General features: G+C 47.3%; 1 protein-coding gene across 2 annotated transcripts in view; it reads right to left on the bottom strand.

The window, feature by feature from the left end:
• The window catches only part of CMIP (c-Maf inducing protein), a 128,823-nt gene extending 115,074 nt beyond the window's left edge, over positions 1 to 13,749 (bottom strand). For both annotated transcript variants that reach the window (XM_083851660.1, XM_083851661.1), the window contains exon 1: positions 13,390 to 13,749. In XM_083851660.1, the coding sequence (XP_083707786.1) occupies positions 13,390 to 13,704 (315 nt within the window). In that variant the 5' untranslated portion in view covers positions 13,705 to 13,749. The remainder of the gene's footprint in view (positions 1 to 13,389) is intronic.
• Positions 13,750 to 14,316: the final 567 nt, after the last annotated feature.

Genomic DNA, 14,316 nt, shown 5'->3' with positions numbered 1-14,316 from the left:
CTTAGTGTTCTCAGTCATATGAGAGGGCAGGAAGATCGGCTGCTTATGCCATGGGGCCCTCCTGCGCTGCCAAACTCTTCCTTGCCATTTTAAGCCAGTTTAGAACAGATTTCACCCTTACTGAACTGCTCTGAAAGGCACAGGGGTGTGAATGAGGCTGTTCTCACACACTTAGGGGTACTGTAATTTCCATCTAGAAGTATCTTTGCCAGAAGAGGAACAACCCCTGTGTTACAATGCCATTCAAACTTGAGAAAGCCTTTGGTGAATACAGCTTGCAGTCTGTGCATGCTTCATGTGATCTGCAAACTAGGAACACTGGAATTTTAGGCCAGGAGGGTGTCATTGACTAATGGGGATTCTCCTTTCCCTCTGGAGTATAGGTTTATAGAGGAAAAAGATCATGTTCTCCAGGCAAGTTTATACAAAATGATTCATCTCTGGCCAGCTGCAGTCAAGACATCTGCTTGCTTTCACTTCGCTACAGGGAGATTCTCCCCCCACACCTCCAAAGGAGGCCAAGGCATAAAAAGAAGACTTCAGCGATTTACGAAACGAGACTGAAGAGGGCAGGTAAGTGACAGAGAGGCCCCGGGTGCCCCTCTGCCCCATGACAGCACTCCTGTGGAACAAGGCGCTGATATAGGGCCGCTCGACCAGCGGCCTGCCCGTTTCCACACCAAGCCTGCGCCCTGCGGCCTGCACCCAGGCCTGCCCAAACGCACGAAGGTGTTCCTTTGTTCTGAGAATCCCTCGCACATTCCGCATGGGATCACGCAAACGGTCCTCCCATGGTCAAATAAAGTTTGTGAACCCAGGCCTTTATAGCTTTTCCATACTAATCTGCACTCTGGGCATATATCCAACGAAGGCCTCATGTATAGATCACTGGGTTACTAGCTGGCTTGCGTGCTCAGGGGGGAGGGGAAATAACAAGCTCATGACTGCATAATTTAACACTGCCTGTGCTTTCACTTTTACATGCACAAGTCTTTCTGAATCTAGTCTTACCATAAATAAAGAGTAATAACATTTGCTGAAGAGAAGCTCGGGCCCCTACGTGCTGGAACACACAGGAGCTAACGCCGAATGCATTTACATTAACGCTAACTCCGGCGCAAGGAAGACAAGGTCTTTTCACAAGCGTGCTACAAAAACAGGAAGCAAAGGGGAAAACTCTGCAGTGTTTGGAAACAGCAGAACACTGTTTGTACAGGCTTTTCTTACAAATGAAAAAAAAAAAAAAAACAAATCTGGTAACGTGAAATCTGAGCACAGCAAGAGCCTCAGATCAGACGCAAGGGTCTCAAGACAGCCGCTCTCAGAAGATCTACAGGTACAGACTGTACAGGCGGGGAGATGCACAGGGTACTTTATTTTTCCCATTTCTGCTAAGAGAGTCTGACAAGTAGAGAGACACAACCTCCCAAATGCTTGACGTTAAAGCTAGATAATGTAACACAACATTGCATCTTTATCTCGGTTAGAGCGGGTGTGATAAGCGAGCAGGCACTAGGAAACGCGCACTCCACCACACTTAAACGCTCCCATTATTTTCTGAACTGCATTAAAAAGGGAAGACGAGTGGCAGGGGCCTCGCCTGCCCCGGGAGGCTGCCACTGCAGCGTAGGAAGCAGCTACACCGTGGACTTCACCCCGGCACGATGAGTCAACAAGGTCCAGTGGCAGCCGGCACCAACGCGGCGACTTCCCCCTGCAGCTGCAGGGCACGGAGCCCATCCCCACTTGAAGCTGCTCCACTGAACGTCCTGCATCGACCCAGCCTTGCTTCCCCTGCTCCCTTCAGGCCGCTCAGTGGCACCGGTAAATGCACGCAGCCTGCACAACATATGGGTGATGCGTAAGGGCTGTAAGTCCTGCCCCAGGTTTAACAAACCCAGAAGAAACACCTCGCGTTCAGACCGACAGAGGATGTGTCTTGGACTCGGGTGAGCACCAAGCAGAGCTCGGTACTTTCTCATGTCTTCCATCTCCACGAGGGAGCAGCTTCATACACGGTCAACTCCCACGGCAGATTTGATTTCACCAGATTTAAAGTACATTAGTCAATCCGAGTCACCGGGGACATTTGAAATAACTTGCAATAAATCAGACAAGATTAATTTCAAGGGAGGCAGTGACGTAGCACTGCAAGAAGCATGGAGTTAGTGTTAGAAGAGAAGCCATGAGGAATATTTCTCAATGCCAATGTGCACGGAGGCATTGCAGTCTTCAGGCATATGCCGGGTTCCAAAGGCAGAGCGGTTGCCCAGAAGGGGTATGTCAATATTTAATACCAAAGTGCATGTCTGGTCCTGCTCGTTTCATTTCATTTCAAGCTTTTCCAGCTTTGTTTCCTGATTCATTCACAGCAATCACAAAAGATGAATTATCTAACCTTAGAAAATGTGTTTTCAGGCAGACGAGACATGCTGACTGTGTCCGCACTTTCACCTTCGGTAACAAAGTTCTGTGCCAGAAGAACTTTTATGTTTTCTTCAACGTCCACATTACTTGGTTACAAAGTAGATGTGATTTTTGGTGCCAGGACTCCGCTGGAGCCACTTGCTCTTGAGGAGAGCAGAAAGAGCCTCTTCTGCACCCCTGGATGTCAGGCTACTCTTTAGTTAAGGATTTGAAAATTTTCCTCAAAAGCTATTGTAATAGCAGTGACTAAAAAATGATGGATCTGAAAGAACCGCAAAGAGTTGAAAGAAAAACTAAACAAAGTAATGACTAATAATTGGCACTTCTGTAACATCTTTCACCAATGCTCCTCAATTCCATACACCAGGAAAGAAAACTGTGTTTCGTAACAGACCGGGCTGGGAATACTACTTTGAGCCCTTACTACACAGTTGGAGTTGCTATTCCTTTTGGAAGAGATATGTGAAGAAACATCAGTCCTCCCGCACTGAATGAGTAAGCTGGAGCTCCCTTTCCAACCCTGTAATCATGCCACCACAACCTCCTTACTACAGGTAGCAGTTTACACCAGTTGCAGGGGTTTTCCTCTGGGTTAAAAAATGACAGAATGATGTCTGTAACACGAAGGCTTTTTTCTCTTTCCCCAGACGTACAAATGACCCTCCCTGTTCTGTGTTACTCTCAGATAAGGCACACAATTGTTTCACTGGGCTTGATGCATCTTCCACACGGAAGCACCAGGCAGCCCGTGTCCCAGCTGCGGCCACTTGGCTACCGAGCAGCACGGCAAGGACATGGGTGGGCCTCGCTCAGTAAAGTCCGTCAGAGCAGATGGAAACCTCCTACGCTGCAGAAGCAAATGCTGCTGCTCCTGAAAGAACCGCCGCGCCCTGCACAGCTTCAGTGCTCCCACCTCTCCCACCAAGGCAGGAAGGCGCTGTGCAGGTGACAGACCCGTAGCCCCAGCTGGGCACCCTGGAGCCAGAGCATCCTCTGAGCTGCGTGCTCACAGCTCTCCGGTGCCCAGTGCCCGGTCTGGCATCGTAACAAGCAGCGCAGAGGAACCTCTCCTCATCCAGCTGTCTCTTCAAGCCACCAGCAACAACTCTATACTCAGATCCCCGACCAGAATAACCCCACAGCTACAGCAGAAAAACCTACAGCGTTGCACCAGTGTACGCCACCCGGGGCCTGGTGCATTGTGTAAGTGCCCATGTAACTTTCTACTTTCAGTTTCCTACCTTCTTGTAGTTTACATTGCAGCAGAGAGAAACATGATGTTTTGAGATGCCGCTGCAGTCATGTTCTTCTCGAGTGGCTCCCAAATGTAAGTGCTCAACCTCAGAATGTTTGACTATCAACCGCACGGCGTGGAAGGGAGGGAGAACTGCTGATATTTTTCCAAAAACAGATCGCGTCACCGTGATTCTACAGTTAACTTCACAAGACCACTCCCGTGCTGAAAGTTTCAGTTCAGTCAAGGTTTCCCTGACTTACTCTTTACTTCTGAAATCAACCATAACTGCCCCTAAAGCAAGAGCAAAGCTGGAGCTGCCAGCAGAGACCACCGGGAGAACACACAAACATGCACACAGCAGAAAGCAGGAGACCTGAACCGGCTGCGCCCGGCTCCCAGCAGACACTCGCTTTGCAGGAAAGCTGCAAGGTAGTAAGGGGAGAGACACCGGGCCGCATCCTGCTGTCACTCTCCCACACCTCCCCTGGTTTTTAATGGCATTTACAACCATTAAGCAAATGAGCAGCTATCAACGTCAGAAGAGACAGTGTGTCCTGGTGGCCAGAGACACGTCACTCGGCTCCAGCCCTACCCGATTTATGAGCACTACGGCAAGGTGCCTGAGTCAACGCGACCAGGAGATGCGCCCGATTGCTGCTGTCTGACTGGAGACGCCCTGGGGAACCACGGGCACACTCCTCGTGAGGAGCCGCAGGTTGAGGAGCTGCAGGTTGAGCATGAACCGCGAGGGCAGGCATGTCGGACAGCGCGATCTGTGCTCCTCTATCTCTCCGATTTCCCCACGCATGAAGACACAGAGCAGAAAGCCCTCTGAGACAGCTGAACCACAGCAAAGGCAAAATCCAAAGACTTGCAGAATGAAACAATTACACCACATCCCAAAATCGTATTTTCTGATTGTCTTAAAGGCCAAAAATAATCCTTCTTTTTTGTTGTTGCTGTTGTACACAGAAGGTCAAACAGACATTCATATTTTTGGAAGAAAACATATACACCCTTAGTATTTTCATTAAAAATTTGGATTCCACTGGGCAAGTTCCAGAAGTGTTTTTGGTTTTGTGTTGTTTTTTTTAAAGCAGTTTCTATTTTACTATTAATAATGTCCATGCCTGAAAACGGATAGTGAAGTCATTCTAGTTTTATTTTAGCTGCTTGCGCAGATAAAGCAAAAACACAGCCTGCCCACAGTACGCACTAACTGTAACACAATTGCAAACAAAATCCCCCATGGTACAAGAGAACCTCATCGCAACAGGAACCAGGCTGGTAAGAGACACCTGCCAATCTCCAAAGTTGTATTCGAAGAGTCAAAAGAGACACAGATTAGGAGGAAAGGAGCGTTGCCATCCAGAAGAGCAGTATCACAACCTCAGGGCTGAGAAAATTCCACTCTGTGTCATTTGAAAGGTACTGTTGGGAACACACCATGGGCATCTTCAGGAAATTTGGAAAAAAAAAAAAAAAACAGTTTTATTTTAAAAATCATCAAAAATGTCTACCTGCACATGCATTTCCCTAATCTATATGCTCTATTAGATGTTAATTATCTATAGACAAATAAGGAACACAATTACTTTTTTGTTTACAAACTACTTGCCTTATATTTGGGTTGATATCACCAGAAATCTGATCCAGAAAATATGCATACATGTTTGTAGACATGCACTCTTCAAAAAATAAGTGTAACTGATTTATAAGAGAAAAAGAACTATTTCTTGTTATCCCTTGCAGACACAGTTTCTCTTCATGCCCAAGAAAAATATATACAACTATGTATTCTCAAAAAAATTCTCAAATCCTGCTTCACCTCAGCTTTCCTCAGGCAACGCTTACTGCGCCACATGTGATATACTTGTAAACAAAATCTTTCAAAACCTAAAGCCATTTCTGTGTGATTTAAAACCTGAATTTAGAATTTTTCAAAAGGAGAAAAAGATTTTATTTTATTCAGCACTTCCTTAAGCACTGGAAATCCAAGAAGCAAAAGCCCGTTAGTGATAACTTCAAGCATCCAACATCCCTATTCCCAGTACCATGAAAAGAGCTCAGCAGCCAGGCATATGAGAAGCGTTGGATACATTTTTTATTTGTCTTTTTTAAGCCCTGGTTATTACTCTTCTCCTCAATGAGAGTGAAAGCAATTTTTCCGTGTTAAATTTTTCATGCAATGAGAAAATCACGCAATCTCTCCGTTACAGGAACAAGAACTTTAGGGACACTTCAGCATACGCTGCGAAGTGCAAAAGCCCTTTCCGCAGAACTAAGCAATAACTCTGAGCCTGCAACAGAAAAGAAAAAAAAAAAAAAAGACCCTCCAAGGGCCCATACGAGGCTCATCCCACTGACATCCCCACTTTGTGCTGCCTCCGAAGTGAAAATGGCCAGAGAAGCGAGCATCAAGCCAGCAGCACCCTCCTAGGCCTGCGAGGAGCCGGGCAGTCACCCACACGCAAGCTTCAGCCAGGACCGGGCACCACTGATGCCCAAGCGGGGAATCGAGACTGACTTTTTGTCGGGGGGCCTGCTGCTTAAATGGCGAAACAAACCTGACTGCCACTAATTACATCTGCCGATCCACCACGACCCTGCTGGCTAATTAAATGTTAACCCGCTGCAGCGAAGTGCATGCTCGTCCCCAGCTCTGCAGGGCACGAAGGTCCAGAAGCAGCAGGTGGCCCGTCCCAGCCTAAAGCGCTGCTGTCCTCCAGGGCTATCAGACTGTGGAGAGCAGCCCTCGGCTGCAATTTTGTTGTCCTCAGCCACAGTTTTCGCGGTAGAAGAGAGTCGTGTCAGAATAACTTCCCACCAGGACGCTGCTGTCCGCACGTTGGCATCCAACGGGTGAAATACAACCGCTTCCATACCAGTTGTCTGTCTCATGGGGGGATTTCCAGCAAGGCTCTCCTTGAAAAAGCACTGATCGCCCAAGCGCAGGCTGCTCGACATCCATGGATCCTTCAGCCAAGGAGAAGAACGGGGTCTGCATTTCGCAGCAAGCTGTGTGAGCCTGGGGGGTGAGTAGGCCGCGGCCCCCTGCCTGAGCACCCCGGGGAGCTGCAGCAAGCCCCCAGCTCCCTGCGCGTAACATCCCTTACCAGCAACGAGTGGTAATCCCCCTCCTCAGATTACCCCGCCGAAGTCAACAGAGCGAGACCAAGAATGTACGTGACCGAGCGTACTTCCAGTTCGCGTTTTAGTCACCGCGACTTGACGGGCTTCTTAGGCTCAATTAGTAACAGGCACACATCTAGCAGGCACGCTTAAATCCAGAAAAACAGATGCCTTTTTTCCCCCATGTTCTTCCCAAAAAGGGAAAAAGACTGAAAATTACGTAGAAATACACTGAAATCTCACATTAAATTGGAAGGAAATGGTGTTTGCCATGAGCTCATACCGTAGACCCTGCAGTCTGCCACCTGGCACCTCACCTGCTCCTGCATTCCCCACTCTGCTGGCCCTGCCCCGTCTGTCATGGGACAGCCCAAGAGGGGAAGTCAAGAAATGACTGTAAGCACTGAAACGCCAGTACTGATAACTTTGAGAGTCCACAGACCCTGACAGAGGACCCCCTCCTCCCGAACCTGGTCAGTATTTTTAAATTCTCCTGATTTTCAAGCCTGGGAAGTGAAGGCCTTTTAGTTCAGCATCTGGTTCTGACTTCATGTTTTTCTCTGCAACCACAAGAGCTAAACTTCACTCACCACTGACGTGCTCGGTTATAATGTATGCTTTTCAATTGTCTTTTCCCTTTCCTGGTATTGCCCCTGCATTCTTAAATATTGTGCAAAACAGGAAAATTTTACGCAATGATTTAATAATACATTGTTTTTGGCAGCAATTCCAGCCTACCATGTTTCCCTCTCTCTTCTTCCTCAACAGTTTGGTGGAACTATGCACTGAAACAGATCAGTTCCCCAACCCAGTATAAAGAAGACAACAAATCTGCAAAAAAATCAAAATCTGCAAAAAATTCAAGTGCTCCCCCATCCAGTTGACACAGCGTTTCTCAATGTGATCCTGAGGAAAGGTTCTGTTACTGAGGGCACATCCACGCACGATGCGCTGTGGGGATTATACATGCTAAGGTATCGATCATCTTCTGACATGCAGTTGTTTACGGAATTAAGCACTACATATCTGTAAACACTTGCAGACACAGAACAAAACTGAATCAACTAGCTGTGCTCCAAACACTAATAAACAAGCCACAATCTACCCATGCAACCCACAATCTAATTACTTCTAAAGACTCCAAAATGCTTGAACTACTTGAGGTAGATCTCTTCTTTCATAAATCCTATGTGGGGAGTGGAGCAAACCCTATTAATCCAGTTGTGCTTACTAATGCAGAAGACACAAGGAAATGAGAGAAGCCATTTTATTGTATCATGTTAAAACTCGCCTGTTATTTAGGAACTTCAAATGTATAAACAAATTATCCGCAATAAATTAAACAGCTCCAAGAATCACTCCTCCCTACGTGTTAAGCCTACCATTTTTTTTTTCCCCTCCAAAAACGTTCTTCGACGTACACAGTTCTACCAATGATCTGGGTGGGACCAAGGCTTCAGCCTCTGTCTTCCAACTCCTGGCAACAACGCAAACCTGAGCCTGCAAACTGGAACGTCGATGCGGATCGGAGGCAGTTTAGCCTTCCACCTCCGGCAAACCACACATCCCTAGCGTGGTTCGTACATCCTTTCCTAGGAGAATCCCCAGGCTTCGACAACCCAGCAGACTCGCTCTGTCGCTACCTATGATGCTCCACTACAAAACAAACACAGATGATCTCACAGCTCCAGCAAGGCCCAACCCTGTGAGGGATGCTGAGCTCCTCCGGTCCCTGCTGGTGCAGGAGGAGGTCCCCATCAGGTACCAGAGGCGATTCCCCCAGGGCACTATTACCACCGTGTAGTGGCAAGCACCACATCATTAGTCCCCAGCCAAAAAGAAAAGTGTGGCAGAAGTATTTCTGAGTGTCCTTTTTGTTTATGCTCCTAAACATGTAAAATTTACTGGCTGGGTGTTAACACTAATAGCCTTAAGAGCTCTTGCTCTATCAATGAATATAGCTTCTGTTTTCATATTTTATGTAAGCTCTGTGACATATAAACACGTACCTTAACACTACTGACTTAGAAATATGCTTTTTAACCACTGTAGGAACTATATACTTGAAAGTACATTTGATAGGCATTAAAAAACTTCAAAGAAATATCATTTTAGGTTTTCTTATGCCTAGCTACAGTCTAAGACAGCAATAAAGCAAGTTTCTTACAATGGAGTATTATTCCATTAAATCACCAAGTCTTCAAGAAAAATCTGGGTTTTGGTAGTGCAGACACATGCCTGCCTTTACCACGGAAACAGATTCTCAATTTCAGCAGCACAGATAACATGCAGCAATTTGCCCTCAATTTGCAGCAAATTCTAAATTACCACGGGTTGTATGCAAACGGCAGGATTCGATGCCTTTTCTGGCATGCCTGAAGAAAATACCTGATGGATAGCAACAAGGTAAACCTGAACGGGAAAAGCACATACACCCAAACCTGTACCACTTCCTGTCAAATGAAAACAACCATTTGTAGTACAAAACAATGAGAAGTATTATCTTAAAATAGTAAGTTAGCATTCCGCTGTTACAATGGATCGAAAAAAGTATCTTAAATTGCTTTGTTATTTATGCATTCATATTTATTTACATGGATAACGATGGTAGGCCCATCAAGCTAGCTTCAACTCACATTCGTGAAGTCCCATCAAAAGCACAAGGCTTGAAGTCAGCACTTGGTGGACTGAACAGACTGTTTACTCTTTTTTTTTGTTACTATTCTAGCTAATTCATTATCATTCTATTTTGAATCTGGATAACGCAACAATATTCCTTTTCCAGGAAAGCTTTTTTTTAAAAAAAAAAATCTCCTTATAAGATTGTTTTGAAACTTCAGAGTTCTGCATAATACTTCCCACTTGAGCTAATTGTTTTTCAAGGGAAATTTAATTTTTAAAAATGTGTTTTTCCAACTAATGGGAACCTGCGCTAAAGTAAACAACGAGTCTGGCTTGATCGGAATTTTTGCTCTATCTTTATAACAAGAAGGAAGGAAAGACATGTAAGAGCACGCTGAAACACATGCAAGTAGCAAAATTGTTGAATTTTAAAAAACAATTAGAAGACAATTTTCTACTCCACTTCTCCTATTTGAAACAGATCAGCCTGCCCTGCCTCATTTAATATTGATTGTGTCTCTAGAAGAAGACGTAACTGCAGTACCCTTACCCACTTACATTCTTGTGTCAAGTACATTTCTCATTAGCTACCTTGTCAATACTCTGCTGTCCTCATGCATCATCTTTGCACAGAAGAAAAGTCTAAAGGCACTCAAATCTTTTCAAGATTGTCACCAGCTTGAACACAACACCGCATTACATTCAATGTACCTATCAAGGGGAAACCAAGAAACGTGGAATGGGCCTGAAAGGCCAAAGTTTCCACCTCCTTGAGGGATATTAATGAGTAACATCATGGTTTCAATTACGTCTTATCTTCCCAGACGGGAATTAGAGAGGTCATCCCTAGCCAGTGAAAATGAATCGCTTATTTATTCCTTCCTTGTCCGCTGCTGATACATACGTATCATAAATCTTTCTACTAACCCAGTACCTTAAAACCCATCGTCCTAAACATCAGCTCCCAGCTGGGGCAAGAGAAAGAATGGAAGAGAGAAGCAGCGCAGAGACATGAAATGGGCAAGACAGAAAGATACCAGAAGTTCAGTTTCGCCTGCCACCTTTAAACTACTGAAAATTAAATTTTAACATTTCTGCTGAAGATAGCCATGCCTTATTCTTCACAAAAAAAAAAAAAAGGAAAAATATCAAAAAAGAAATATTAAATTGGATTTTATTACTTTGTTTTTATTATCACTGCCCTTCAAGCTGTGCAAGGACAGATCTTAGTTAAAAAAAAAATTAGCAAGGGCAATACATTTGGGTTTGGTAAGTGTTTATAAAATAAACATTATTCTTCCCATGGGGAAGAAAGTCAGATTCATCCCCAAGCAAGCTGTTTTCTGGCAAACAAAGTTTGTAAGCATCAAAATTTCCTACTGGGACTTTGGCATTTAAATTTAAATAAAAAAATGCAGATCTGCATTTACTTGCACTAAAAATTACCCTTAACCAGCAACAGAATGAAAGCCTGGTCAAGATGCAAGTCTACTGGTAAAACTGTAATGGTGAAACTGTAGTATTTTTAAGTAACCAGTTCTTTGAGAAATAAGAAACATGAAGGAAATAATGGAAACAAGATGTAAATCAGATAAAGACCCAACACCTACAGTATGGGACTCCACAAGCTAATATGCTCCCATTTGTCAGCTAAGCACACATACCAATTTGGAACACAACTGTTACTATTCTTTTTTGATGAGCTTGGGCTTGTTTTAATCGAAAGTCACTTGTGATCATGGAAGAAAAAGCGTTTTGTAAAGATTTTTTTTCCTCCCTAAAGTTTGCTAAAATATGATGGCCTGAGCACTTGTTCCATTGTGTTCTTGCGTGGTGGTGCTTCCGCTATGGAAAGCTCTTTTGTCAGGTACAAAACACGTACCTACCTAATCGAACACAGAAAGTAGTTACATCTTGCAAAAAAACTGTAGGTAGGGTCTCATTATTCACATTTCTATGTGGGCACGTACCGTGTCTACCAGTGGAAAACACTGCAGAGGAATAATCCATACACAAAGTAATGCTAGCTCCTACCTCGCAGCCCAGGCATGGACATGTAGGAGCTTGCATGGAGAAGACTTCAAGTCAAATGCACGTTTCAAGTCATGTTAAAAAGGAGAGAAAATGCCTAGAATCACCAAGTCACCTATCCGCTGCACTCGCAGAGATAGTTTCCCAGATCTGGATTTAGCTGTCATTACAACTTTTGCTTTCAAATGCAAAACAAAGTGATGTTATTTTCCTGCTCAGTTTTATTCAAGTTATATAGAATGCAGTAAAACTCGTCACGCCAGAGGATTTGCGAAGAGATGATGTGAAGATTAATTAGCAGCTGCTCATAAAGCACCCTGACTGTGGAAAGCCCTACATGTAAAAATGACCTTGTTATCAAAGTTGCTGAGTGCGCCCAGTGCTCACTGTCAATGGAAGGTAGGGATATTTTCCTACAGCCCTTGAAAGCCAAATGAGTTGCATTTAAATATCTGCCTTTGGCTTTGGGAGGTTTTGGCACTCTGCCTGTCCCCCACTTCCTTAGAGCGGACCACATATTTTGCTTAAGTCACATCTTTTCACCTTCCGAAAAAAAAGAGGAAGATCTAGGTATCGTGGAGCCAAAAGATACCTGCTACGCACACCCGCGCATACGTTCAGGCAACAAGTGAACACAGATCGTACCCTAGTTCCCTAATTACTGCCTGGAAACCAAAGACAGTGTGCCACATAATAAAGCATAACAAAGCACGGGTATTTCTGCGAACAACGCTATCTATGTGGTGAGTTAGCGCTGGAAAAAAAAAATTGATAAGGCGCAAGACCAAGCACGAAGAGCCCTGCTCAACAAAATGGAGCCTGCACTGGTGCACACGGTGTTTTGGTATCTACTTATGTGCCTAAAACAATTAGGAATGACATCGCTTTAATTAAAAGCACCACCCTATGGGACTTGAGAAATGTTTTCAGGGGCGATTTCTCAGGTGACAGCTCTGCCAGAGAGCAGAGTTTGGCGTCCTCTGCACGAATACAACTTCATGCCTAAGTATTGCCACACTGCAGAGATTAATGTCTGAAGTACAATCACGCCTCACTCTGCCGGTATCCTTCTCTGCTCAGAAATCATCAGCCATGAATACTGCCGGGAAAACGCCTCATCCCCACCAATATTCAACTTCCCCTCCGCGCCGACGGCACCTCGATAAAACGAAGTGCTGCGAGAACGACCAGCGCTCGTGTCTTTGCAGGGCTTCCTCCTGCCTTTGCACAGCAGTTCCAGCAAGGAAGGGAAAATGTTCCCGCGGAAACATCCTCGGCAGCCCCCCGGGGGGAAGCGGGATGCGGGGATGTCATTGTGGCACTGAAGGAGCTGCGTGAGGACGGGCGGCTGGCCTACCTGCCGGATGAAGGGGCTGCTGCTGACGGCCTGCATGGGCACCCCATGGCACGGTGCGGTGTCGGGAGACACGGACACTGCATGGTGTGGTGTCAGGGGACACGAACATGGCATGGTGTGGTGTCAGGGGACACGGCCACGGCACCCCATGACATGATGCTGGGGTACACAGCCACTGGGCATGATGAAACCCAGCTCTGCGTGCCGGCCGAGACCCGTTCAGCCACCCCATTAACCGAAAACCCCACAAAACCCGACCCGCGCTCCGGTGCCACGCGTGCCCTACATGACGGCATGTCACTGCACGACAAGCTAAACGAGGGGGGGTAAAGGAGCAGCCGTGCGATGCCCTGTGTAGCAAGGCCGGAATGAAACCATTGAGAAAAACGAGGCATTTACCCCTAAATCCCCAAAGGGCCGACGGAAGCCCGGTTACAGGAACCAGCGTGCGGTGCTCTCCGTGCGCTGCCAGGGCACGGAGCCGGGGCGCAGCCGGTCCCAGCTGCACAACCCAGACCCAAACCCGCACGTTCTCACCCCAAAGCCCTATCCCCCCCCCCCACCCCACCCCCCCGGTACTCACCGTGGCCGAGGCGACGCCGGTGTCCGCCAGGGTCAAGTGGTGCGGCTCCCAGCGGCGCAGGAACTTGGAGGTGAGGATCTTGCTGAGAAACGTCCGGGGGTGCCGGATGGCGCACACCTGGATGTCCCCCTCCTGCAGCAGCTTGTACCTCATGCCGTTGCAGTGCAGCGGGGGCCGGCGGCAGGGAGCGGCGCCCATTTTGGGGCCCCCCTCGGGCCCGGGTACGTCGGGGGGAGGCGGCCCCTTGCCCTCCTCCGGCTGCTGCTGCTGCCCGCGGTCGCCGCTGCCCCCGCCGGGGCCGCCGCTGCGATCCATGGGCAGCTCGGGGTGGCGGCGCCCGGCCCCGCGGAGGCGGGGGGGGGGGGGGGGGGGCGGGTTTGAATAAGAGAGATCCGAGGAGGCGGCGAGGTCAGGAAATTAAAAAAAAATGGGGGAAAAAAAAGGGGGAAAAGGGGGAAAAAAGGGGGGAAAAGGGAAAAAATGTAAGGAAAAAAAAAGGAAAAATTGGAAAAAAAAAGGGAAAAAAGGGACGGAAGGGGGAAAAAAGGATGGGGAAAAGGGGGGGGGGAAGGAAAAATGGGGGAAAGGGAAAAAAAGAGGGGGAAAAAAGGAGGAAAAAAAAAAAAGAGGAAAAAAAAATCGCCGTGGGGGAAGGGATCCGCACACACCGCGGGGGTTAAGGGGAGAAGGGCAGCGGCCGAGCCCCGGCCTCAGAGTCGGCGGTCCGCCCCCCGGCGGGTCCCCCGGCGGCTCGCACGGCGCCACATCCACGCTGCCGGGCGGGCGGGCGCGGGGCGGGGGCGGCGGTGGTCCCGGCGGGGGCTGCTGCTGCTGCTGCTGGTAGTGCCGCTGCTGCTCGTAGTGCTGCTGCTGCTGCTGCTGCTGGTGGCGGTGGCGGCGGCGCTGGTGCTGGCGGCGGGGGCTGCG

Source organism: Anser anser (assembly GCF_964211835.1).
Source record: "Anser anser genome assembly, chromosome: 11".
Classification (NCBI taxonomy): domain Eukaryota; kingdom Metazoa; phylum Chordata; class Aves; order Anseriformes; family Anatidae; genus Anser; species Anser anser.
The sequence above is the reverse complement of the archived record's forward strand: the minus strand, read 5'-3'. Positions and strand labels throughout refer to the sequence as shown.